This window comes from Canis lupus, chromosome 21 (assembly GCF_011100685.1).
Source record: "Canis lupus familiaris isolate Mischka breed German Shepherd chromosome 21, alternate assembly UU_Cfam_GSD_1.0, whole genome shotgun sequence".
Taxonomy (NCBI): domain Eukaryota; kingdom Metazoa; phylum Chordata; class Mammalia; order Carnivora; family Canidae; genus Canis; species Canis lupus.
This window is the reverse complement of record NC_049242.1, coordinates 31731927-31759442: the sequence shown is the minus strand read 5'-3', so window position 1 is coordinate 31759442 and position 27516 is coordinate 31731927. Positions and strand designations below refer to the sequence as shown.

General features: G+C 43.9%; 1 protein-coding gene across 2 annotated transcripts; it reads right to left on the bottom strand.

Annotated features, from left to right (window-relative positions):
• Positions 1-851: 851 nt before the first annotated feature.
• OLFML1 (olfactomedin like 1) lies at positions 852-27205 on the bottom strand. Of its 2 annotated transcripts, none has more exons than XM_038568933.1 (3): positions 26549-27205; positions 24052-24416; positions 852-2594 (listed from the first exon to the last, which is right to left on the bottom strand). In XM_038568933.1, exons 2-3 carry the CDS (start codon positions 24260-24262, stop codon positions 1804-1806), a joined length of 1002 nt encoding a protein of 333 aa, XP_038424861.1. In that variant the 5' UTR covers positions 24263-24416; positions 26549-27205; the 3' UTR covers positions 852-1803. The 2 variants fall into 2 exon arrangements, with proteins under 2 accessions (XP_038424861.1, XP_038424860.1); XM_038568932.1 differs by having other exon boundaries at positions 24052-24340; positions 26549-27204.
• Between the last annotated feature and the right edge of the window lie 311 nt (positions 27206-27516).

Sequence of the window (27516 nt, the reverse complement as noted above, 5' to 3'; positions counted from 1 at the left end):
CCTAAAAGAATAATTCTAGATGCAGGAATTTAAAGCACCTGGTGGGTTATTAGTAGCAGGTGCACCCTTCAGAATTGTCACATCAAAGTCTATCATGGATGAAAGGCAACTCTCCTCTGGGCCGCTAAAGGCCATGTGTGTAGGACTCATACATAATTCCACTCACTGATAATCCCACTCCAACCTCCTCTTGAGGCATCCCACATTCCTTATTCCTGCAAAATAGGTAATGTTATTGTACCCACAGGGCAGATAATGTCTGTAAACCCACGGAGTGGGTAACATCGCCACGTTTATATATTCATACCTGCCTCATTCCGCAACAGATTGGGGCTCTGTACCCATTAGAACTGTGGATAATTGTGCTGTATACATGGGGTGAGTAATTCATTCTGCCAAAGACCTACTCAAATGCTATGGGTGGAGAGAAATGTCTCTTCATTGCCTATGGTCCCACCCTGAGCTTGGCAGAGTTGGCAAAACAGCTGCAAGCAGACAAAACAAACCCTCTCATGTGACCAACCTGGAAAGACAGAGGCCTCAGCACATGACACAGGCTGGCACCACAGCCTGCACTTGTGACCCACACTAGGCACAATTGGGCAAATGCATGGGAAAGATTTGAAGACGCCCCTCTGGACGAGCACAGCTGTGCTCTGTCACCTGTGCCACTTGGCATGCCTGCTGTGACAGGGAGTCACTTGCCCGCTACCTGGCTTCCATCCAGGTTCCAGAATCTTTCCCAAGGGCCTCAGTGTGCTGGGGAGTGTGCCAGCGAGTCCAAGCATGGGCAGCATTTCCTGAAAGCTTGTCTGCAGAAGGCACGTACACAAATATAACCTGATGGGGCGTATTTGCTTAGTGTCAGTTTTATTGTGTTTCCAGCAAGCAGACAGACACAGGGGAGGGTAAGACAGGATGAAGCTACAGGTGGGATCCTCACCCTTAGGCTGTAGGCTGGTTTTCTGGAGGAAGTAGCTTTTGAAGGGCTTACAGGAAGGTCTTGTGCAGACATGAAAACAGGCTACAGGGGGCAGACCATTATTTTTTAGGATGAGATGCTGAACATAAGGCTGAGTGAACAAACATACATATTCGATGCTTTCTTGGGCAACAGAAAGACCAGGACCTGCAGAATTTTCTAGCCTTATTTTCATTTGGAAGCTTCATTATTCTGAATGGCTCACCTAAACTTGTCATCTCTAAAATGGCAATTATAAAGACTTCTTCCGAACGTCTCAGAGGGTGGCATTAGATGATGTACAGAGGAGCACTTTGTCACTGGCAAGGGGTATTCAAATGTGAGTGGTTTTACTTTCCTCTTATATCTCCTCAGCTTGGTGAAGGAGCAGAACTGGGGGACGTGGAGATTAAACATCAATAGGAAGTGATACTTTAGTTGGGCAGTGAAAAATGGAAGACTAGCAATCGGCACTTGTGCAGGAGGAAAGAGCTTCAGGAAAGGCCAGGGGCCAGGAATATTAGGAGGCGGGGTACATTTTGGCTAACTGTTGGGGGTAGTAAGAAAAGGCTGGACGTAAGCTAGATCAGCATGTGGACAGCCTTGAGAGCTGGGAGATTTGGTTGGGTGTTGGAAGTTGAAAATTTCTGAACAACAGACCATCTAAGCTCTTGGAAGATGACTCAGGCTTAATATCCAGGGAAGGATGCATATGGGAGCCCACTTCTAGCCTCTCTCCCTGAATGTGATCAGGGGATACTGTATTGCAAAGGGGCTGTGGCCTCAGTGTCCCAGAGAGCAGTGTCCACAGCCTTACTGCTCTCTCTCCGTGCTGTCCTGCATTACTCCAGAGGCTGCTTTCTCTTTGTCTGGAGTTTGTAAATGATCTGGTTTCCATCATTCCAGGCATAGAGCTGCTTATCTCTAGGGTTGTAATGGATCATGGAGTGACTTCTTGGCCGCCTGGGGAAGAACAGTTTGGGCAGATCCTCCTCACCAATAGTGCCCAGGGGATCGTAGACACAGGTGATGCGGTGAGGGCCGTGGCCACCAGGACTATAGACGACATACAGAACCCCACACAAAAGGAAGGAGGCTTCAGCATCCTGGCTTCTGCATGGAGTGTCCCATGAGTGTTCCACTCCCAGTGTGCCAGGTTCAATTTTTGTGAGAACCAAATGGCCATAGATGCCTGGCCCTGAGTGGATGGCCCAGAGCCCATGCTCATCCACAGCCAGGTCTATGTACGTTGATGGGGAGTGCTGGTAGACCAGTCCTCGGCCTGCCCCTCCTGGGAGCAGCATTCTATCTTCCACAGTCCTCTTCTGCAGATTATATTTGATGATCTCGTTGAGAGTCCCTTGGTTGTGAAAAAACAGAAAACCTTTGTGGATCACTTGGCCTGTTCCCTGCCAGGAATGTGTTAGGATTAGCTTCCTCGGGGCTGGCTTGGTGCTATCCTCCATGAATGCCCGTATGTTTGCAAATTCCCACACGGTTTTGTTTCTGGATCCAATTAAAAAATAAACCTTTTGGGAATTGCTGGCAGCATCTTTCATCCAAGAGCCATGTGTGTCCGTAGTCTTCTTCACTATTTTCAGAGACTTAATGCCCATCAACATGTTGTCACAGCCTGGCCAAATGGGAGAAAAAGGAGAGGTACTTTATATACATGAGATGTCTGCTTTTCTCACAGATTACTTCTTAATTTTCTGTTTATTGAAGCAGGGTTGACTTACAATGTTACATCAGTTTCATATGTACAACATACTGATTCAACTTCCCTATACGTTATGCTTGCTCACAAGTGTAGTTACCATCTGTCACCACACAACACTCTGACAATACCATTGACTATATTCCCTATACTCTATCTTTTATCACATTTATTCATTTTGTAACTGGGAGCCTGTGCCTTCCACTGTTCTTCACCCATTTTGCTCCCCGCAACAATGGTTTGTTCCCTATATTTATGGGGTCTCTTTTCTTTTCTTTTCTTTTCTTTTCTTTTCTTTTCTTTTCTTTTCTTTTCTTTTCTTTTCTTTTTTTTAGATTCCATATGTAAATAAAATCATATGGTGTCTTTCTCTAACTTATTTCACTTAGTATAATACCCTCTAGATCTATCTATGTTGTCACAAATGGCAAGATTGCATTCTTTATGGCAGAGTAACGTTTTATATATACCACATCTTTATCCACTTATCTATTGAAGGACATTTAAGTTGCTTTTATGTTTTGGCAATTATAAATAATGGTGAAATAAACACAGGGATGCACATATCTTTTCAAATTTAGTGTTTTTGTTTCTGTTGGGTAAATAGCCAGTAGTGGAATTACTGGATTATATGTTATTTCTATTTTTAATTTTTTGAGGAACCTCCACACTGTTTTCCACAGTGGCTACAACAATTTACATTCCCACTAATAGTATACAAGGATTCCTTTTTACTCCACATCCTTGCCAACATTTGTTATTTCTTTTTGATACTAGCCATTCTGAAAGGTATGAGGTGATATCTCTTTGTGGTTTTGATTTGCATTTCCCTGATGATTAGTGATATTGAGCATCTTTTCATGTGTCTGTTCTAACAGATTGCTTTTTTCCTTCTGTGTCTAGAATAAAGTTATCACACATAGATCAATCACAATTTATCGTATGGTTTAAAGAATCAAAGAGCTAAATGAATAAATGGGTTCTTGTTAAGGGAGTTGCTATCCAATTAGAAGAGTCAACATTTCATTCAAATCAGGATTTAAATAGCTATTTGCTGGGTCAGAGACCCTGTTCACCTTCTTGGGGTTGAGACAGCAAGAATCACTTAGGGGCAAAGCTGCCTAGTTCAATTCCATTTGCCAAGATTTTACCAATTATCTACTGTGTACTTAGCTTACAATGTTCCCAGAACCACGCTAAGTAAGTATTGAGGATAAAAAACATAATATCAACCCTAAACCTTGAGGAGATCACTTTCTAGTGAAGGATTCTGGCCCTTAATCCTATTAGAACATTATAACTAATCCATTCCTTTATTTACTCATGAATGCATATATGTAGTCAGCAGACACTGGATCCATACAAAAGGTGAGATACTGAGCTAGGTGTTATGAACTGAGGTGCAAAGGGCTGAGGGGCAATGATGAGTTAAGATTGGTTCTTGCTTTATAGAAACTACAATAGAAAACTTAAAGTGGATTTTTTACAAAAGGGCAGAGGATGGTAATATCATTTGAAGAAGGGGATAACCTACATTTGATTTGATCCTTGAGGGGTGCCATTCTGAGATGGTTGGGAATAGCATTCTTTGCAATTCACAAAACCACATTTGGGAAAGTCCTTCATGACTCCTGTTAGTAAAGTAGTGTAGAATTTAATCCAATAATTGCTGTTGCCTCAAACTAGATGCATAAAAACAAAGTAGTAGATTGAAACCAGCTCTGTGCCTGGAACATTGGGCAGTGGGGTGGGGTTAAGGAATATGGATTTTATTCTACTGGCAGGTAGGGAGCTACTGAAATTTTTGAGCAACAGAGTATCATGGTCAAGATTAATTAAGCAGTCGTGTGTATGATGGATACATAGGAGAGAAACCAAAATCAGGGAAACCAACTAGGAGAGTATGTCTTATATTCTAAACAGGATCATAAGGGTCTGAAATAGGTGGAGGAAGATGAAGTAACAAAAGGGCTTTACATTTCTCTGGCTTCTCTACCTTCATGCAAAAAACCTCCCTTCTTTGTATCTCATGCTATCGACTCCTTCTAGTCTAAATCACTGATAGCTCTCCAGGACACTACCCCATATGCATCAAGAGCCCGGTTACCTCAACCTCTTCAACTCCACAGCACAACGCTTTCAACCTATTCTAGCAACCCCCTCCCACACCCATATTCTGGATCCCTGCCCCCCATCCCCTGGAACTGCTCCCTATTAGAAATGGAAAACTCTACTCTCCTACCCTCTGCAACAATTCCTTACTCTTCCATTTCTCACATTTTTATTCTTACCGACTCTGCTCTTCCATTTCCTCATGCCCTCCAGTCCCTTGACCTCTGCTTTCTCCCAGGCTATCAGCTTCTGTTCCTATCTAGCCTGGACTACTGCAATACCTCTCTCACCAGCGCCCTCACCCACCACCCCCTTGTTATTCCACAGTTACCCACTCTACAAAAACCCCTGGTTCTGGGTGAGTTCAAATATCTGGCTCCGTCCCAGAGTGTGTGGTAGAGAAACTCTCTCAAAAATGTGTCATTACACATTAGGGATCTCCAACTTCAGCTGAGCACTAAGTACCATACCGCTCTCTCCATGGTTAGGCCCCCATCTGCCACATAGCAGGTGTCTTAAATCTGCACCCCCACCACATACACACACACTACCTCATCAGTCCGTACATTAATAACAGACTAACTCCTTTGAAAAAATAAACACCATTAGACATGAAGTCCCTCCATTTCCTGTCCCTCACTATAAACTTTTCTTAAGTTGTTCCTACTCTTGCTACCCTCCCACACATCTTAGAAGAGGCACATCATTCCTCTTGTCCAAGACTAATACATTCACTTGTGCTCTGATCTCACTCTTTTCTGGCTTTTTTTAAGTTTTTTTTTTTTTCATTTATTCATGAGAAACACACAGAGAGAGGCAGAGACATAGGCAGAGGGAGAAGCAGGCCCCCACAGGGATCACTACCTGAGCCAAAGGCAGACGCTCAACCACTGAGCCACCCAGGTGCCCCCTTTCCTGGCTTCTCGACTCTCTAGGTGAATTGCAACCATTCTATTATTTATCTTTAATTTCTCCTTCACTGCTAGTTCCCTCGCTTGTAAACACCCTGCCTATATTCAAAAACAATTCTCCCTCAATTAGACACCATCCTCTAGCTATTTCACTCTATCATTTTATGTAGTTCTTCCTCCAGAATAGTCTATGCTCTCTTGGTCTATTTCTTCACCTCTCATCTTTCACTTCACAATAACTTCACAGAAAATACCCTTCGTAACATCACCAAGGACTTCCCAACTGAAACTCGGACCTTTATGTTCATATCCTACTTCATCTCCCCACAGCATGACAGTCTTGATCAATTTCTCTTTCTTGAAGATTTCTTTTTTTTTAAAGATTTCTTTTTTTTTTTAAGATTTTTTTTTTATTCATTCATGAGAGACACAGAAAGGCAGAGACAAAGGCAGAGGGAGAAGCAGGCTCCCTGCAGGATCCTCCAGTACCCCAGGATCATGACCTGAGCCAAAGGCAGATGCTCAACCACTGAACCACCGAGGAGTCCCTCTTTCTTGAAGATTTCATTTCCCTTGATCTTTGTGTCACTACTGTCGTTGTGTGTGCCTCCTACTTGTTTCTTCCCTACTTATAGCAGAGACAGTATCTGTGTTCATCAAATGCCATTTCATTTTCCTCTTCCCTACTTGTATATTCGCACCTTTCTTTGCAGTTAGGCTGTACCCACTGATCTGTCTTCTGTCCACTGAGATCTAGACAGACATGGTGGAAGCCACTTCCACGGGCCCTCAAATACACTATCTTCCATGAGATGACCTTAGTATCTTGGAATTCTCATGGGGTCCATGGTAAAGAGGGATATGGGCCAAGATGAAATTAGTTCTACTGGTCATTTCAGGAAAGGTGGGTCACCAGTTCTAGTGAGGAACTCGTTGTTGGGGCTGCCCTGTTAGTCTGTTGTGAGGTAAGCAGTGTCATGGGGGTGGGGAGTGGTGGCTTATTTGAAGCATAAGGAATCCTGTGGGTATCCCTGAAATCCTGCCAAGGTCTGTATGGGAACCATATGGGCCTCTCTCAGTGACTGCTGGAGTGTGTGGTGGTGGGGTGCCAGGCATTTAACACTCTCCCCAGGAGCACTGAGCTCTGTGTGTTTCCCTCAAGGCTTTGCAAAGGCTTTGCTATAAGAAGCTGGATGGGCCAGTGGGTTGTCATTTTCTTCCTAATAGATGCTTGGGTTCTTCAGGCCAAATGAGGACTCTCTAGAGTCAGAGGACAGGAAACAGGGTAAAGGAAGAGAAACTGGACACAAAGAGGAGAGGTGCACAGCCTGAGAAGTTCCAGAAGTTCCAGAAGTTTTGAGGTAAGCAAGCATTTTAGCAAACTGCTTGTTAATGACAGCTGTTTGGATAGAATTCTATCGCAGTTCCTTCATCAATTCATCATCTACTATTACCATACCTTCTTTTCTCTCCTCAAAGCCTCCATCATACCTTCCTCACTCCCATATGAAGGTCTCGACTCTTATTTCACTGAGAAAATAGAAGCCAGTCGAGAACTGCATCATCTCCTGCCAGCATTACTGTAGTAATTTCCCACAGGGAGGCCATACGTCCATCCTTGACTCCTGTACTGCATTCCACATAACAGCCAAAGTGATCTTTTCAAAATATCAGTCAGATCATATCACATGTCTGCTCAAAACTCACCAGTGACTTTCCATCTTACTAAGAGTACAGTTCAAGTCTTTACCTTCCAGGCAGGTGAGCTGTCCTCATGTGGCTTCTCTGGCCTTACAATACTCCCACCCTCTTCATTTCATTCAGTCACACTGGCCTTCCTGCTATTCCTCAAATTGTGCCAAGCACACCCCTGCCTCAGAAATTTGTCACTTTTTCATCCTTCTGCTTGGGAACCATCTTTCCCAGATATGTACACGGCTTCCTCCCTCACTTCCATTAGGCCTGTTCTCAAATATTCCCTAATCATTAAGGCCTTTTCTGACCACTCTACAAAAAATGGCAACCCTCTTCTCCAGGTCCCCATAACCCCCTTACCCTAGTTCATTTTTCTCCATAGTGCTTATTATCTTCTCTCTGACATCCTATAAATGCATCTGTTAACATATTTACTGCTTGACTCCCCTCAGTGGAATGTAAATGTCATGAGAGCATGAGCTTTTTTTATCCATTTCATTCACTGCTGTATATCTTGCCCCTAAGATAGAAAATGTCACACAGTAGGCTAGTATTTACTAAATGAATGAATGAATGAATGAATGAATGAGTTTTCCAACCACCAAATCTAATAACCAATTGTATCTGAACCCATATTCTCTGTCTTGTCTCCTGTTCCCTTTATTTTTGTGGTAGATTTCATCCTCTCTAACTTACTCAAGGACTTAGCCTCAATAGTCTCTCCCTACCTACTGGACTCTTCCCCTTGGTAAACATATAGAACTTTCTAGTGGGGCCCCATTTCTCTCTTCCATTTTTTAATGAAACTCTTCGGTGAGGAGTTTCCTCACCTCCAATTATGTCCTAAGCTGCTCTAATCAGGCCTCAGGCCTTCACTGGTCTAAACTCCTCTGCTTATTCCACAGAATCAGTTCTTGTCAAGGTCACCAACAGCCTTCATGTGGCCGAATCCAAGGGTCAATTCTTAGTCTTATGTCCTAATCAACTTCTCAGCAAAATTGGATTACTTAATCACTACTTCCCCTTGAAAGTCTTTTCTCTGGTTTCTGGAACACCCCTCCTTTTGTTTGTCCTCCCGTCTTTCTGGATTTTTTTTCTTGGGATCCATTATTGGTTCTTTTTCCTCTCTCACTTAAGGAGTAAGTGCTCTGTCCTCACATCTCAGCTCTGAGCCACCTCATTCTATCTTATGGCTTTCAGAGCCACCTCATTCAGCTTCATTCTGATGGCTCTGCATACATGTAAATTCTAACTAATGATGAATTCTGAATTTGCCTCTGGAATGACATCCTATCTAGATGTCTACTTAGTCCCAAACTCACTTATCCAACTGCCTGCTCGATGTCCCTACTTGGACATCTTTAAACTTAACCTGTTCAATGCAGAACTCTTGCTTCCCCCCCCCCAAAAAAAAAACCTCTCTCTCTCCCTACTTTTCCCATCTTAAGCAAAAAACATCAACCAAATTTCTTACCTAGAAGTCATTCTTAACTCCTTTCTCCCCATCTCCCCACTACTGGCAAGTTCAGATATTAAAACTAACCTTTAAATGATGTTATACTTAAATTAAAATGCTCAAATATGTCTCTCTCCTCTTTTTCTCACCACTCATCCCTGTACTCCCTGAATCCTCCCCTTTTGCCTAGACCACTTCAGTGGTCTCCAACTTGTCTCCCCAATTTTATTCTTGCTTACCTACAATATGTTTTCCATGATGCAGGGGATGTGATCTTTTTAAAACCATGAATTATATGGCTGACCATTAAACCCATTCTCCTATCACTCTTGGAATAAAATCATAACCTCTTACCCCATCCTAAATACCTAAATGATATGGCAGCTGCCTGTCTATGGGACTTTATTCTCTACTCTCCCTCTTGTTCACTGTGTTGTGATTATGCTGGCTTTCTTGCTATTCTAGGAGCATGTCAAGTTTGTGCCTAATAACTCCTGCAGTTGTAATTCTTTCTGCCTTTGTACTCATTTCCCTGATCCTCCCACAGTCTGCTCCTCTCAGCCTTCAAAAATCAGTTTCAATATCATCTCCCTAAAGGGCTTCCTATGACGACTGCATCTAAATTTAAAATGGTCTAATACAACATCTTTCTTATTTCCTTGAGATCACTTGTCATATTCTGTAATTATGTCATCTGTTTTATTTTCTAGCTTATTGTCCTTTTCTCCCACTAGACTATAAGCTCCACAGAAGTAGGGCTTTTGTCTTCATGTTTACTATTGTACCCTACTGCCTACTAACTCAGTGCTTTGTGGGTTCAGTAAATATCTGTTGAATTAATGAAGAAAAGAGCTTAATTCAAACAGATGTTTTTCTAGGGCCTATACAGTATTGTGCATCTGGAGCTCTGACAACAGGCCGGTCTTAAATAAATAATAATTTGTAAAGTATTTTAAAGCTTTTAAGATACTTTAAGATCCATGATTTCATTTAAAAATCTGACACAAGGTGCTGGTCAAAGAACATATGGCAGGAGTGGGGATGGGGATCAAAATTAGCTGGGAGGAGCTGAGCTCCCAAAACTCAGTCTTTTACATTGTCACGTCATCATCGGCTGCTCCCAAATGCCCAGGGGCCTTGGGGCCTTGCCTGGTCCCCAGCGTGGCCAAGGGAGGCACTAGAAAAGTCTGTCAGCCATCAGTTGCCACCATGTCCCCCTGTAGACATGCTTTATAAAAATTGGATTGTTTCCAATGTTTCCAAGGATTGTTTCTTCGTGGCCTCTGGGTCCACTTCATCCTGGCTGGCCTGGTTATAGTCCCCCCTTGCTGCGAGGGATATGTTCCAAGACCCCCAGTGGATGCCTAGAACTGTGGAAATACACACACACACACACACACACACACACACACACACACATAAATGTTTTTCCTGTATATTATACATGCAAAGCTATGATAAAGTATAATTTATAAATTAGGCACAGTAAGAGATTAACAACAACTAATAATAGAACAATTATAGCAATACACTATAATGAAAGTTCTGTGAACGTGGTCTCCTTCTCTCTCAAAAGTACCTGAACTGTGCTGTCTTCACCCCTCTTGTCGTCACTAAAAGTGTGAAAGCGAAACCACAGACAAGGGGTGATTAATGTATAGGAAGCTAACCCCTAGGGACAACAGAGAAGCCTGGGCTAACTGCAAATCTTATGCACTGCAGGAACAGCTAAGGGAAGGACACCCCCACCCCCGCCAGGCTGAGAGGAAGAGAAAGGACTATGAGGGGGTCCTCTGGGCTATACCTTTTCTCTGCTTCTCAAGCTGAGAGTGTCTCCTGTGCACCCTCTGCTCTTCCCACACTCTCTGGTGATCACAGAGGATGAACAAATGAGGGTTTAAGCTCATCGGTGTCTTTTTTTTTTTTTTTAATAGATGCCTTTAATAGGGAAGAGGAGGGGTCCATGGACCACTAGAGAAGCTCAGAGATTGTTTGCAATTGAAGAACAAGCACAAAGGCTTGAGAAATTAATAAATATCTACAGATACATATAATTTGCTTTGCACAGTAGCAAGCACTTTATTCACATCATCTTGCAATAAGTGCTTATAATAAGCCTAAGTGGTCCACATTTTAATCTCCATTTTCCAAATGAAAAGAAAAGAGTTGGACAAGTTACTTGGAAGGTCACAGGGCTATGGGTCCTCTGAGCTCAGTGTGAACCCAGAGGCAGGGCAAGCCAGGAAATCTCCAGCCAACCCCCAGGGACATGCCCATCCCTCCAGAAGGAGAGTCTGTGGCTTACAGCACAGCTACAGAGGGGGACTGTGTCTAAGAACAAGGCACATTCAACATCTCACAAGGGAGAAAATGTTCATTTAATATACAGCAGAAACTAGTACAATCATTCTCCTTTCTCCTTCTACTCCTCCTACTACATGCGAATCCTTAGAGAAATAGCAAAACAAGAGAGTGTTGATAGATGGTTTTGATTAGGGAGAGACAGTCCTGAGAATACAGAAATACAGAAAACACAGAATTTCCCCTTGTGCTGTCCTTCCTTTGTAGAGGAAACTTGGGACTGGGAGTCAGAGACCTGAATGGTCTGAACCCTGTCTCTGGTTCTCTGTGTGTTTCCCCACAAGTCCCTTGGTCTCTATATTTTTTTCAGGACTGAGAGTCTATAATTTTAGAAATTCTTCTTTTGGAATTTGGAGAAAATATACTTTTAGTGTGTTTGTAAAAGGGTAAGAGAACTGCCTGCTGTGCTTCTCTTGAGCAAGAGATAATTAGCAGGAGAAAAAAGGTTGAGGAAGGAAATAAATTTAAAACCTTTGAGTTCAGCCAAGATGCAAATTATTTAACAGAATCAATGGCGAGCAAGGTTCCACCTGCAAACCAGAGAATGCAAATCTGTGGTTTTTCCTTGGGACACAATTGCAGACAAGCAATTAGGCTAGGATTTGGCCTAAGGCCTCACAGTGACTTCATATACAAATATCACTTATTTGAATTTTTTAAATACCTTTCCCCTTATTTAACATAACACTCTCTCCAGATCTGGTGAGACTTGTCCCTCTACAGGGGAGTGACTCAACTCTCCTCTAGTTATGTCTCAGAAACATAGATCTGGATGTTGATGTTGAGGAGTGGGAAAGAGAGATCACAGGGAAACAGGTAGAGTCTAGAAGTACAATCCAGATCAGAGATATCCAAATAATGATGGGCATGGGAAAATTAGTATGGATTCGAGAAATAGGAAAAGAGGGGTCAAGTCTTAGCCACTGGTTAGATGGGAGGAGCCTTGAGGGATGGGGGTGATGGAATATGGAGGGATAGACACAGAGAGGGAGCTTCTGGGTTTGCTTGGGAAAAAGAGGAATGAAATATATTTTTTAAAAACCCTCCTGTAAAACCATGAGTATTTTAAAATAAAAACAAAACAAAACAAAAATGAGTATTTTGACTGCTTCTTGAAATTCTGTGCTACAGGGATCCCTGGGAGGCGCAGTGGTTTAGCGCCTGCCTTTGGCCCAGGGCGCGATCCTGGAGACCCGGGATCGAATCCCACGTCGGGCTCCCGGTGCATGGAGCCTGCTTCTCCCTCTGCCTATGTCTCTGCCTCTCTCTCTCCCTCTCTGTGACTATCATAAATAAAAAAAAAAAAAAAAAAAAAAGAAATTCTGTTCTACAAAACTTGACTCTTTCAACAACCTGGATTGTATTCATGTTAATAAACATTAGTCAATACCTATCGAGTGACAGGTATAATGTCCGGCTCCGGAATGATAAAGGTGGAGCTCTTAGATGAGCAATTAATTACAAAAGCTTTGAGCAAATATAATGAAATTGTCAGTGTAGACTTAATTTGTTGAAATTGGGGCTTCACTGTTAGAAATTAGGGCTGTTTCATGCTTTCTGCCCACAGAATAAATTTCAAAGATCTCAGTATGGCATTCACGGTCCTTCGCCGACCTCCTCTAGGCGCTGCCCTACTCCACTGGGCTGGTCACTCGTCACCAACTTGCCATGACCTCTTACAAGTTTTAGACTTTTCCCATTTTATTCCTTAGCTCACTGTCACTAACTTGGAATACATCTACGAATCCTTCAAAACAAAATTCTCTGGCTCCTGCAGAGTAATCTGTTGCTCCTTCTTGCGTGTGCACAAAGCATTCAGTGCAGATCTCTTCCAGAATGTTATCTTGCTGAATCAGAATTGCTTACTCACTCTGTTTTCCTGTAACTACTCGGATGGGGGGTGGGTCTTATTTCTGTTGTTTTGCTTTGTTTTGTTTTTTAAAAGATTTTGTTTATTTATTCATGAGAGACACAGAGAGAGAGAGGCAGAGACACAGGCAGAGGGAGAAGCAGGCTCCATGCAGGGAGCCCGATGTGGGCCTCGATCCCAGGACTCCAGGATCATGCCCTGGGTTGAAGGCAGGCGCGCTCAACCGCTGAGCCACTCGGGTGTCCCTTTTTTTTTTTTTTTTTTTTTTAAATTTATTTATGATAGTCACACACAGAGAGAGAGAGAGGCAGAGACACAGGCAGAGGGAGAAGCAGGCTCCATGCACTGGGAGCCCGATGTGGGATTCGATCCCGGGTCTCCAGGATCGTGCCCTGGGCCAAAGGCAGGCGCCAAACCGCTGCGCCACCCAGGGATCCCTCGGGTATCCCTTATATCTGGTTTTATCCAGAGCGCCTGGGACCCACTATGTATATCCTTCCTATTTAATCTCATTGCTTACTGTCTACAAACTCAAGGATCAATTTGATTTGGAGAAGACAGTATTTGCCAGTGTTCAAACTTCTATCCCCGTTCATGCTCTGCCAGCTTAGAAATTGGATGGATTTAAATAGCAAGAGGTAGGTACGGGCATTCGCAGGTGCTCTTTCACCCTCTTGAGTGCCTGAGTAGATGGATGGCAGGAAAGCAAGAAGGTTGGCTTGTGTGAAATGGTGCTCGGTGAGCCATAGGAGAATTTCGCTTTGCAGGAGGGTGCATCCACGGCTTTGAAAGGGTGGTGCACACTAGGTGCTCTGTATGTTGGTTTTGGTGAGTCATAGAGAAATCTTTAGTAAATCTACTCTAGGAGTTGTCCCAGGTTCCCAGCATTAAATTCAAAGTATTTCATAGTCCCCACTAAGGTGCCCTGACATCTTCCCCTTATCAGTGATTAACAGTAGCTTGTGAGAAAGAAAACAGATTTGCTATATGGCTGGTTGCTTGCATGGCTCTGTTCCTCAACATCAAATTGAGAACTACACAGAAGCGCATGGAGGCCTGGAAGATGTGTGAGTGTGAGTGTGAGTATAAGTGTGAGTCAGGCCGGCTCCTTCCATGGGGTCCCTACAGCTAGAATCCAGCACAGCCTACTGCTTTCAGATGTTTCCTTTGGGCACTGGCCAGCTGCCCTAACTTCCACACCTCATCTGATTTTCTTCCGTGGGATTTATTATCCTCTATCTGACATGTTTTAAATTTATCTGTTTAATGTATTATTTTGGGGGGCGCCTGGGTGGCTCAGCGGTTGAGGATCTGCCTTCGGCTCAGGGCCTGATCCTGGAGTAGGGGACTGAGTCCTGCATCAGGCTCCCCACATGGAGCCTGCTTCTCCCTCTGCCTATGTCTCTGCCTCTCTCTGTGTGTCTCTCATGAATAAATAAATAAAAATATTTTAAAAAATAAATGTATCTGTTAACATTATTTATTGTTTGACTCCCTTCAATAGAATGTAAACCCTACCAGGGCAGGGCTTTGTCTAATCTCTCTTTTTTTTTAAGTGCTGTATGTCCTGTCCTAAAATAGCATCTGGCATATATTACAATCTTTCTATTTTAATTTTGAATGTGGTAAATATCGATAGTTGTAACTTATATCAAGAAAAATTCTTTGGGGTCCTGAATAATTTCTAGAAATGTAAAAGGTTCCCGAAGCTAGAAGTTTGAGAATGCTGTCCTAGAGGCGCCACGCCATCAACACTCATGGGAAGTGAGGCACTGAAGTGGGTATCCTCTGAGGAATTTCTGACCAAACAACTCCATTTTGAATCAATTATCTGACTGTTGCAACATTTAAGCATTCCGAGATTATAATTATGAACTTTTTGTTTTTGTTTATTTTTCATTTAAAAACTGAGCTGGTTTTTGTGGTGGGCTTTTTTTTTTTTTTTCATAGTGTTTTTTGTTTGTTTTCTTCCTGCAATCCTATTCTTACCAAACTAAAAGGGATAGAAATGTTCTCAATTTCTAGGCGTGGTACTCCCATTCTCCCATGTGCCTGGTTAGGAAACAGAGTCATTTTGACATTGTGCCACCGATTCTTCCTGTGAATCTCACTTCATCTTGTTCTCACCATCCTGTCTCAAAGTCCAGGATCTGCTCTCTTGAACTTGAACTTTGCAGCAGCCTCAAAACCATCAGCCACACACTAATGCCTGATTTACTGATTCCAGTAGAAATTTGCATTTGTAAAAACTGATCTTGTTTAATGCCTGTTTACAGGAGCATTAAGATCAAAAATCTTTTTAGATGCTGTCAAAGGTTCTAGTGGAAGGGTAGGCTCTAGAGCCAGACTTGGAACTTGCTTTGGCCGAAAGAATTGGGTACAAGTGACCAGATCTTAGTGTGCTTGTGCCTCCTCTCTCAGAGGTCTGCCTCCATCACCGCCCAGGTTCACCTCCTGAAGGATCAGGGACCATGTGGAGGAGATCCAAGCCATGGCAGCTGAGATCATCCTCAACCAGGCATCCCTCAGGCCATGTGCCCCTGGGACCCCAGCCAAGAGCACCCACCCCAGCCCAGGTCTGCCCAGCTGCCCTGCAGACTCCTGAGAAATAACCAATGATTATTGGTTTAACCCACGAAGTCACAGCATTGCATTATTGTGGCAACAGATAACTAAGCTGGGCTCTGGCTGTTAGCCTGGCTTTGTTTAGATGGCTTCCCTGCTTGGCTGTAGCTTTTTGAGGATGAGGATGTTACCCTGGTCAATTCCATAGCTAACGCCTCACAGATAGAATGGGGTGAGGGCACGGTGAGCAGAAGGAGGCTGAGATGAATCTGGTGTGTCTGGGGGGGGTGGGGCACATTCCTGAATGTAACAGGAGTATGGGAGGCAGATGGGACTGCATGAAACACTGCACCATAGTTTCTTCATCTGACAAGAAGTCACAATGGTATCTACCTGGCGGGGTTGTTGTAGGCTTTGGACAACATAACAGACAAGAGGCCTTAATGCAGTCTTTGGCAAGTAGTTGCCCCCACTTTCTAATAAACTATTCCTCAAGGTCAGAAAATATCGATTTCAATTCTGTTCCAAGCACTGTGATAGACTTGGAGAAGATAGCATGAATAATGCAGGGGCGCATGAACCCTATTTAGTGTGTTCAGAATAGCACATCAGACACAGCACAGAGCAGTGGGTGGATGGGGACAGGCAGTAGAGACATAAGGTGAGGCTTGAAGTTCATGTGTTCAGCCATTGACGTGTTATCTCCCTTTACAGAAAGGTAAATAGGGTAAATATAGTGCAGACGATAGTCATAGTTTTTATCAGCAGGTGTTACTTTTGTGGAAAGTGACAAAATACTTAAAGCTAGGTTGAGGTCAGGTTGTAAAGGGCTTTCTTTATGCTATTTTATGGGGTTTGCTTTACCCTATAAGTTGTGGTTACTGTCAAGGTTGCTAAAGCAATGATGCAGTAACTCTAGCAGGCTAAGCCCGGTGACCATAGGACAGAGCCCTGGAACGGGCAGAGCGTGGTGGCAGGAAGCTCGGTGAGCAGGCTCCGGCAATAATCAGGACAAGAGACGAGGAGAGAACAGTGCCCATGGAAAGAACACAAGAAGGCTTTGCAGAAAAAAAAGGGTCTACTGGCTTTGGTGACTGGTCAGATGAGGGCCAAAGAGACCTTTCCGAGGTTTCTAGCACAGGGAAGTGTGTGTGGAACTCCTCTGCTGAGAAAATCTTGGTGGTGGCGGGGAGGGGGGGGGTTGAAGAGGAGTGTTTTAGTTCTAAAAGTAAACGAAGGAAAGGCAGGGAATTAAAAACCAAGGAGGTGGGGGAAGAAAACTGACCCTTCTCAGGGTTTAAAAAAATGATTTCAAGTAATCTGTGAGTAGGAATCATCATCAAACAGTGACCAAGAGGACTGTCTCGGTCCTCAGGTGTGCCCCACAAGGAGATCACAGGCCAGCTGGGCCTCCTGGGTGCAGGCACTGACACAGAGGCCTCCTACCCCGAGTGCCTCCTGGACGGCCCTGGAGATGGCCACCCGGCTCCCATTCCCCCTCCTGCGCACACCCGCCCTCCCCACTGCCCTGTGGCAGGAATGACCTTCCCCAACCTCCCTGGGAGCCCTGACGCACCCATGCTTGCCACTCTTGAGCACAGCAGCACAATGAGAGAGGCCAGAATGTGTAGGAGGCAGCTTCCCCCTCCCCCCAGTCTGCGGCCCAACTCTGGCATCTATTAGCCAGGAGACCCTGGGCAGCTGGCTCATGCTCTCAGTGCCTCGATTTCCTCACAGATAGAATGGGAATAACTGTAATACGTACACATAGGGCTGTGTGAGAATCGGATGATATAATACAGTAAGATAGATACATACTTAAAGACGACTCAGCACATAATAAGCACTCAATAAACAGCAGCTCCTAGGAGTCGCATTACTGTCATTCCCGAAGCCTGAAAGCATGAGCCGGCTTAGCACAGAGGAAGCCCCCTTCCAGTTCTTCCACCTGCTCTCCGTGAGGGCCTCTCTGCTCCCACAGGCTGTTCCACTTGCTTGAAGCAGCCTCTCTACTCTACTCTCCATTTAATCTGTTCTTTTCCATTATGAAAACTCAGCTTGAGGGTTACTTTCCAGATTCCACATCCCTCCCCTGCCACCAGCTCCACAGCAGCCCTGACCATACTTCACTCTTAATGGCAGCCCCTTGTCCTTCAGTGAGAGTGGGCAGCGCTCTGGCTGTTAGCCTGGCTTTGTTTAGATGGCTTCCCCGCTTGGCTGTAGCTTTTTGAGGACAAGGATGTTACCTTGGTCAATGTTCCATAGCTAACGCCTGGCACAAGGCCCAACATATACACCTGGAACTCAGGAGACATTTGCTGAACTAGTGAGCAAATGAATGAGTTAGAGAGAGAATGAATGGGTGTTCCCTCTACCTAGAGCCAAAAGCCACCAGCAACAACAACTCTGGGATCTTCTATCAGTATCTGTAGTGATGGGACTGGAGGTATTCTCCTAGACGGCAGGCCTTCCACATAAATAAACAAAAGAAGTAGTGTGTATATAGGTCTTTCCGGACCCAGCACACCCACCTCTGGGGACTCTGCAGGGGACAGGACAGGATAAGCTCTGCATAGTCTTCTGGTACTGCTGGCCCCATGATGTAGCAATTTCTGGGTAGAGAATGTGTGTGTGCACACCTGCACATATATACTCTCTCTCTCCTGCCGTTACACTTGCATGTATACTCTCAATCCCCTCCCTTATGGAAAATTAATTATTGCAAATTAGATCTTTTAATGCTTTGTGCCACTTGTCACAAACTAGTGGACTTTCCTTGGGAGTTGACTCACAGAGATGTTTTCTTTGGCTTCCAGTGGGTTTATTGCTTTTTGTGTGTGTGGGTTTTTTTTTTTTTTTTTTTTTTTTTTTTTTTTTTTTTTTTTTTTTTTTGCTTTTAATGGCTTTGAATATGGGCCAGGCACATTTATAATATCTGAATGGATCCCACAGGTATTTAAATGTGCAGCAATAGACTTTCTTTTTGAAGCCTGATCTAACAAAAGATAGAAGTTATTTAATGCACAAGTCAGAGGGTTACTTGAGGTCACCTATGTGCACCCTTGCAATAAAAGGAGGGGGCATGAAACGGGAAAGAAAATCAAGTCTGCGATAATGGCTTGTTTTGACTGCCTTGAGAATTTTTCTTCATAAGCTGCATACAAATAAAAAGAGGTTAATACTCTTATCCACACAAGAACACAGCCTGTGGAATCTGAGAAAACCTGTTAGTTGGATAAATTCAGTCTGGGTGTCTGAGGCAGCATGCTTTGCCATAAGTTGCCAAGTGCAATGCAAAATTTTTTTACTAATAACAGAGTGCCAAAGATTCCAAATGACTTTTATATATATGTCAGATTATGTACCAGTACTTTCACTCACTGCATTCTAAATTGTGTGAATGTGTGTCTGTGTGTATGTGTGAGTGTGTGTGGTGTGCGTGTGAAAGAGATGGGGAGTGAGGGAGAAAAGAGCAGAATGTGTGTGTCAGAGTTAAAAAGATTTAAGAATTTGACCTAACTGCAGGACATCCGTGGGATTGCAGTCCTCATGTGAATGTCATTTGGGGATTGTCTCTAAATAAAGGGTAAAGACTTGAGAGCAGCTCTATAGGAAATGGCTTCATTATAGGGTGATTCTATCTTATTTATCATCCCCAGTATCTAACCCTTTCTAGTTGAGAAATATCCCAGGAGTAAATGCACACCAACCATATTTTTTAAGTAGGCTCCATGCTCAGCATGGAGCCAATGTAGGGCCCAGTGTGGGGCTTGAATTTATGACCCTGAGATCAAGACCTGAGCTGAAATCGGGAGTTGTATGCCTAACCAGGTGCTCCGAATGCAAACCATTTAGACTGATGTCAGAATTTTCTTGAAGTCTCTTGAGACACAAGGTTGAATCTCCCAAGGAATTTGCACCATTCTCTCCCTTTAGTGTTTCTAAGAAACTCTCTTTGTAAGACAGCATGTATGTATGAAAGGAAATACTGTGACGTGACGATCCCTCCCTGGCCCATAACCCCCAGGTGTTTGCCCACACAATAGTGCTGACTTGAGTCTTAAGGGTTTTAGTAGGAGTTCTGTAGCTGGCTCAGTCCCCACTGGCCAAGGATAGAATACAGGAAGATCAGAGCCTTGTAGGAAGAAGGTAGGTACAGGCAATTAGTACCAGATGGGCCTAGCAGACTAGAGCACGAGGTAGGCAGAGTTCCAAGATTCCCTCCCCTGGTGTAGATGCCCTGCACAATCCCCTCCCCAGCAACACCTGTGAATATGACAGGATAGCATCTGTGATTTGGTTACATCACAAGACAAAGGTGAAGGGACTTTGCAAATATAATTAAGGTCTCAAGCCAGCTGGTTCTGAGCTAATCCAAAAGAAAGTTATTATGGGTGGGCCTGACATACATCAGATACAAATTCTTTTTTTTTTTTTTTTTTTAAGATTTTATTTATTCATTGAGGAGAGAGAGAAAGAAAGAGAGAGAGAGAGAGCAGGCTTTCCATGGAGCAGGGAGCCAGATTCGGAATTTGATCCCAGGACCCCAGGATTATGACCTGAGCCAAAGGCAGACATTTAACCAACTGAGCTACCTAGGTGCCCCAAGATACAAATTCTTAAGAAGGACTCGGTACTTCCTGAAGAGAGACGTTCCCCTTCTGGCCTTGAAGAAGCAACAACCACATTGTGAGCTGCCGATGTAGACGGGCAGCTCTAGAAGCTGAGGGCCTCAGTCTTACAGCCATGAGAAAGTTAATCCTGCCAACAACCTTAGTGCGCTTGGAAGAGGACCCTGAGACCAAAGGGTCCAGTTAAGCTGTGCCTGGGCTCCTGACCCACAGACACTCCAAAATAATAAACATGTATTGTCGTAAACTGCTAAATCTGTAGTAGTTTGTTACTTGGCATTAGAAACCTAAGATAGATACAGTTACTAACAGAAATAGCCGAAGGAAAAAAAAAAAAGTGTGGAATAGGCACATATACAAAATACAGAAAAGCCTATTCTTGAGGAGAGAACCTCTGAAAATAATAGATCTATACTAATCACATCATTATGATTGTTTACAGGTTTGTCTTCCCCTGAACTAAGCCCTGAGGGGACTCTGCTGTCAGTATTTCTACTATAGGCCATTTTTACAGCCTCCTCCATGGGCTGTGCTGACCCAGACTCTGTGAATACAGAAATGAAGCTGTCCATATGTTCATGGCCCAGTCGAGGAGCAAATACACACAGATATATGTGGTTGAGAGTATTAATGGTTCCCTGGAGGATTTAGTGAGATACTTTGGGAGCCCTAGAAGCCAATCTGCCTGGCAGGAGAGCTTCACTGAAAAAATATATATAATTTATATGACTAAATATATATTAATTGCAAGTGCATGTAGGTAAATTACGGGAGAAGCAACAGCTGAAAATCAACTTGGGTCACTTCATAAAGGGCCTTCCCCATATAAAAAGCCAAGAGATTTGAATGGAATTTTTGCTGTTGATAATTGATAGAGAGCAGAAAAAACAATTCTACACAGAGGTGTAATCTAATTTATTTGGTGTTGTGGGGAGGTCTGTGTGACAGCAGATAGGAAGCAAGATCAGAGGCAAGGAGAGCAGTAAGAAAGCCAGAGCGGGGCGTAGACATGACGTGCTCACCCCTCTATCCCTACTGTAGAGCACAGGGCCCATCCAGGAGGAGAAGGCCAAAAGTGTTTGTTGAACCTTAAACCAAAGAGTCATCAAATGAGAGCTCCAGAGGTGATAGGCAAGAAAGTAGCAATCTCTGAGAAGTTGAAAATTTTCACTCACCATGGAGCTGGGAGAGGAACTATTTCAGGCCTCCAGTGTCCAAGGAATGAGGGAGAGGATAAGGAGTTGAAAAATCAGTAAGTTCAAAATCAGGATGTCTGCTGAGCTCTAGCTGGAGAGGACAGGGCCGACCCCAAGGCCTGAGGAGCTGAGCGAGTCCAGGGACCAGGAGTAGGTCAGGGATCTAACTGAGCACCACTGTTTAGGGCTGGAGTCCTTCCTGACCCCTGGCATGAAAGTTCGGGCACATTCTAGCTCAGGCCACACTGGTACCCAAGCTTTCCCATCAGATTTTTATGCAGCCTCTGTTCATCCTCTGTGGGATCACACTTACCCTTTTTCTCCTTCTTTCACTATGTGCTAACCCCTCTTTGGTCCCTGGTGGTTCATCTCAAGACAATGTCAGCACCAAAGAAAATCATTTACTTATTCAACCAACTTGGTCCATTGCTTCGTATTTTAGATAGACACCCTCCTCTGTCTTCTGCCTCAGCATTAAGATGTTCCCTTTTCTGTCAAAACCTAATAACCCCTCTGTGTTGACAATCCCTCCCTCCACCTATTTGTTCATTTCCTCCCTTAGTTATTCACTGACAAATATACACCGGCCCTAGACACTATTCTAGGCACTGGGACACAGCATTGAGCATAAAATGCAGGATCCAAGCTCTCATAGAGCTGACCTTCTAGAAGGAGAGGCAGAAAATAAGCAGTGAGCAAATAAGTGAACTACAAGACTTCAGAGTATTAAGTACTCCGAAAAAAAATAGTAGAGTAATAATTGCCCTGGGTTTCTTATCTCAAGATATTTTTTTTAAGATTTTATTTATTTATTCATCAGAGACACAGAGAGGGTGGGGGGAAGAGACACAGGCAGAGGGAGAAGCAGGCTCCATGCAGGGAGCCCAATGCGGGACTCAATGCTGGGACTCCAGGATCATGCCCTGGGCCGAAGGCAGGCACTAAACCGCTGAGCCACCCAGGGATCCCCCTATCTCAACATATTTGAGAACAACTACCCAAAGACCTAAGCCAAAAATCTGGAAAGTGTCCTGGACTTATCCTTCTCACTCATTTTTCACTTTCGATTATCAGACACCAAGCCATGGGATTCCAACTCTCAATGGCTCTCAAATCCATCTGGCCTTCTCCATCTCAATGACGCTTAATGCAGACACAATCGGTTGTCCTCAAATTACTGCAGTAGCCCCTAAATGGTCTTTCTTGAGTCTGGCCCTCTTCCTACATGTAGTGCCCCTGACGAAAATCACTGGGTGGTTCTCTCTCATTTTTCCAATCAAATTCAACTCCCTTCGCTTTACATGAGGGTCTTTTATTATCTGGGTCCTGCTGAACCCTTGAGTCTTGTTTCTTTTTCTTTTTTTTTTTTTTTCAATGATAGTCACACAGAGAGAGAGAGGCAGAGACATAGGCAGAGGGAGAAGCAGGCTCCATGCACCCGTAGCCCGACGCGGGATTCAATCCCAGGTCTCCAGGATCGCGCCCTGGGCCAAAGGCAGGCGCTAAACCACTGCGCCACCCAGGGATCCCTTGAGTCTTGTTTCTTGATCCCCAAATGCACCTGCCCAACAGAGCTTCCACTCAGCCACACCTGCAGATCTTCGTGCTCATGTGTTATGTACTCTCACGCCCTCTGGAGGTTGTGCCTGCACCCCACGTGCCCTCTGCTCATTCTTCACTAACGCTTTGTTCAAAACTCAGATCAAGCATCACCTCACTTTGAAACACCCTTCTTATAATGCCCCATGGAGTTCTTATTAGGATTACATGGAGAAGATGTATGAAATCTTTAGCACAACACCGGCAATCAGCTTTTATCTTATTTCCCTGATGGAGTTTCTCACATTTGGGTCAGACATAATTAACATGTAATTAAGGTTTTCCTATTTGCAGTGAAACCACCTCAGAATGCAGACACTGAGCTGGGCAACTCGTCTCCCTCATTGTTTTCATAAAATGGACAGGAAAATTTCTTTCCTATTTATGTTTTTCTTGCTTGATACTTGTTATCATAATTCGAGTTCCTAACCATTATTCTTAATGGCCTGGAAGTGATTTGAATGGGATCACAAGGCTGAAGACAAATCCCTTAGATATCACCATCCTGACAACACACACAGTACTAATTCACTGCAGTTCCCAGTTCCCAGCCTGAGGGTTGGCCAATGCCATCTAAAATTTCAGACTGTTTCTCGGCACATTTGTGGCCGCTGCTGACTGCCAGGGCACTGTGAGAATCCACCAACCTTCCATTCTCTCTGGAAGGATCTGGGACAACACACCTCTTCCAAACCAAGGTCTATCTGAAAATGCCCTTCCTGGGCTGACCCCTCACACTGAAGCTCTGACCTTCTATTGGGCCTTTAGGAACTCTCTGTGCAATGAAAAGCTGCTTTCTGAGGATGACTTTTCCTGCAGACACCTGTTCGCTGCTAAGGTTTCCCTCCCAGCACCTGCACCCAAAAACCACACATCTGGTTCTTAACTCTCATACTTGGCCAGACCCCTATCTGTGCTGAGTCTGTGTCTCTGAGTGTGAGTCCCTAGAAGAGCTGCCAAAGACACAGTTCTCTTACTTGAATTCAGCAGATTCCGGATCTTCTTCTCCTCTTCGGCCTCTTGGATGAGCTTTTCTGTCAGGGTCTTGTCCTCTGATTCCACACACACATCAGCTTCTCTCAGGTACTCTAGGTAGTCGATCTCCCGTTGGGCACGTTCGACTCTCAGGACCAGGTTAGTCACTGCACTCTTATACTCACTCGTGTAGGTTTGACATCTTCCCAGCATAGCGGATATGTTTTTCGAGAACTCTCGGAAGTCTTGAATGTATGCCCTCGTGGCTTGGGTGCATTTTTCCAGTCCTTGCTTCAGTCAGAAAATACATTCTCAAATTATTGCTAGTTATGTAAATCAGCCAAGTAATATAAATAGCTATCATTCACTGAAAAAGATTTTTAAAATACAAATAATCATGATGGGGGAAAAATAAAAATCACCCATAATCCCATAATCACCCATAATGATTTGTTAGCGAATCAGTTTTTAAAAGTTTCCATGCATTTCATCATATATATGAATACATATTTTAAAATGCGATTTTACTATATGTAGGTTTTGTGACATATTTTCACTTGCTGATCTACCGTGAACATATTTCAGTACTAATTAATAGATAGCTACACAATAATTTTAACGATCTAGAATTCCATTGACTTGATGTCCTATTATTTATTCTATTAGATTCTTTTGATGGATATTTGTGGGCTTTTCAAATTTTTGCCATTCGAACAACTCTGAAAAAAATCTTTGTATTTACATCTTCGTGTACTTATCTGGCTTTATTCTAGGGTAGATTTCCAGAAGTAAGCTCCATCCCTAGCACCTGGCTCAGGTCCTAGCACATAGTACTTAATATTTACTGAAAGAAAGAATAAAATGAATGAAGAATGGAAATGGGGTGGCCAGGTTTAAGAGGATGTATACTTAAAGCTCATTTGTCAGTCAATCAAAATGCTCCCCACAAAAGTTGCAAAAATTTAGACTACAAATAGCAGTACGTAAGACTGTTCACTTTGAAGGAAAAGAAAGATGGAGAGGTAGAGAAAGAGGGAAAAAGTAAGAGGGAGAGAGGGAGAGAAAGAGAGAAGCTACCTAAATATATTCTTTTATTTCTTCCTTATCCCTCGGACACAAATGCTTCAGGGTGAGGACTATATTGGTTTGTTTCTAAGTGTCCACACTGGCCATCAGGGACCACCACCTGGAACTTGACTTACCCTCCAGGTCATGACCAGGATGGGAAGATCTATACAAACCACACCCCTATCTTTTTCAATTCCACATTCATAGCCATCAGAGTATTTGTCTATACTTTATACCCTTGTCTGCAGATCAACTTTTCAGTTACTGAGGAAAACCTGCAGGGAAATGCATGGTGCTAATCCCAGGGTAAATTGGTGCTAAATGCAGAGGGACTATGGTTGAGTGTAATTCTAGCACTTTCTAGGAGGCGTGCTGGGGAGGAGCTATCTGAGGAGAGGGCAAGTAAGGCAGCAGCAAAAGGCTACTGGCCTCGGAAGATCGCATCCCCTGCCCCCAGGCCTCAGCTTGTTGGACTGGACAACTTTAGGAAATGCATTCGGGTTGCTCTTTGGAATTATTTTATTTAACTAGATGACCAAATAATTTGGACTTCAAATATATTTATATTGTTCAAGAACATATAGAAAATAAATATTGGTGATAAGAGTGTCTTTGAAAAAAGTGTTTTTGGAAGAAGATGAATAATTTATCAAAATTTAACTGGTACAAAAGCAAAGCAATGAAGTATGAAATAATGGCTAGGAGTATGTCAAAGACTAAGGCAGAGGGTTACATTTGTTCCTGGAAGCCTGTCTGTGCCGAAAAAATGTTGGATTTTGTAAATTGTAAACAAGGGGCAGCTTCAATGCATGGAGAAGCAACCCGAGCACTTTCTCTCTATTTAACACGGCTTAAATCTACTCATTTCTAAACCCTGTGCAGTGCAGCAAAGAAGCTAAGATGTAGCTTTTTGGTACAACATCATGACTTGTTACAGTGGCCTCATGTTCCATCATAAAAAGACAAAAAGAAAAGCTTAAATCTGCTATCATCCTGATATGGTAAAACATGAATAAAAACTGACCCAAATTTTTAGTTTTTCTATTTTAAAAATTGAAATTATTGAATAAGAACAACAATTTGGACATTTACCACCATGCCAGGTAATGGTTCTAAGTATGGATTAATTTTTTAAATCTTCAGAATAGCCATAGGTCAATTCTATTATCATCCCCATTTTACAGATGAGAAAAATTGCTAGATCAGAGCACGGAGTGAAGTCCTGCTCAAGGCTGGGGAGTGGTACAGCCTGGACTCTGGAGTTGGTGCTCCGAGCCACTAGACTATGCGAATGTTCACGCGTTATGTTGGCACAGTATTTCTCAATTACTATGTGGGGAACGTGTATCCCAGTAGATAGGGAAGCAGAGGTGAGATAAGGTGACTTCTGGGAGGGATGTTCCCCGGATCAGGTGCACAGATGCCACCTACCTCCAAGACTTGAAAGCGTTGGTAGATGTAGTGCACCATGGCCGGGTCCTGGGCACACTGTGGTGGGGGCAGAAGAGCTGCCAGGAACAGAACCAGGAAAGCAGAAGCTCGCCGAAGGGCCATCATTGTCCTGCAAACCACCCAGGAGTGGAATCTCCTGAGCTGTGCTCTCTAAGAAAACTCAAGGGTCCAGGTGGTGGTCTCCTGCTTTCTATCCACTGCTGGGAAAATCCTCTAAAAACAGCCAGGGAGCAAAGCCTGCTTGTTTTTCCACCAGATGCGTGATCTCACTTTGCAAGCTGGTGATCAAGTCCAGCTGTTGGCAAGCCCGTCCCTGGAGGCCTTGCAGGTCGACTTGGGCTAGAGAGGTCCTTGGGTCCATCTGTTACCATCACCCTTCACACACGCTGATCCTCTCCAGGCTAGTGGCTGCACCCTCTTGCAGGCCTGGGTGAATGTGCATTGGGGTGGGGGTGAGGGTGGGGAGGGCTTCCCCCCTTTCCTTGGCTCTTTGCGTTTTCTGCTTTCCTCCTCCCTGGTGGACTTTGCAGTCCAATCACAGGCTGACCCAACACAAACCACCCCCAACTTCTTGGAGTTGGACTCTCAGATTAGTTTCTGGCAAAAATTCCCAGGATCCTTTTCCCAGAAGTCCTTTTGGGAGACCCCACCCCTCCTCCAGACTCTCTGCATTCCTGTAGCTCTTAAAGGCACAGCAAGGAAAATGAAAGCTTGGCTACACCCCTGTCTCTGAATAGCCAGTGTACAGGGCTGACTGTCCCTTGGGGAGAGAGGTACAATGTGCCACAGGCCTGGCTGTCCCAGGGCTGACAGCTGAAAAATCTGGAGGACGGAGATTAGAGGAGTTCTATTAAGAGGCACAACAATAGCTATCCATACAGTGATGCTCCCAGAGCCAAGCCATCAGGACATGGAACTCCTTTTGTAAGGAAGTCCTTGAGCTTTTG

Excerpts from the sequence above, each read along its gene's own strand:
- OLFML1 (XM_038568932.1), bottom strand. The coding sequence starts at position 26,674 with ATGATGGCCCTTCGGCGAGCTTCTGCTTTCCTGGTTCTGTTCCTGGCA. Across the intron at positions 24,341-26,548 it reads AACGCTTTCAAGTCTTGGAG|CAAGGACTGGAAAAATGCAC; the intron begins GTAGGTGGCATC and ends TTCTGACTGAAG. Across the intron at positions 2,595-24,051 it reads CCGGAATCTGCTGAATTCAA|GCTGTGACAACATGTTGATG; the intron begins GTAAGAGAACTG and ends CCATTTGGCCAG.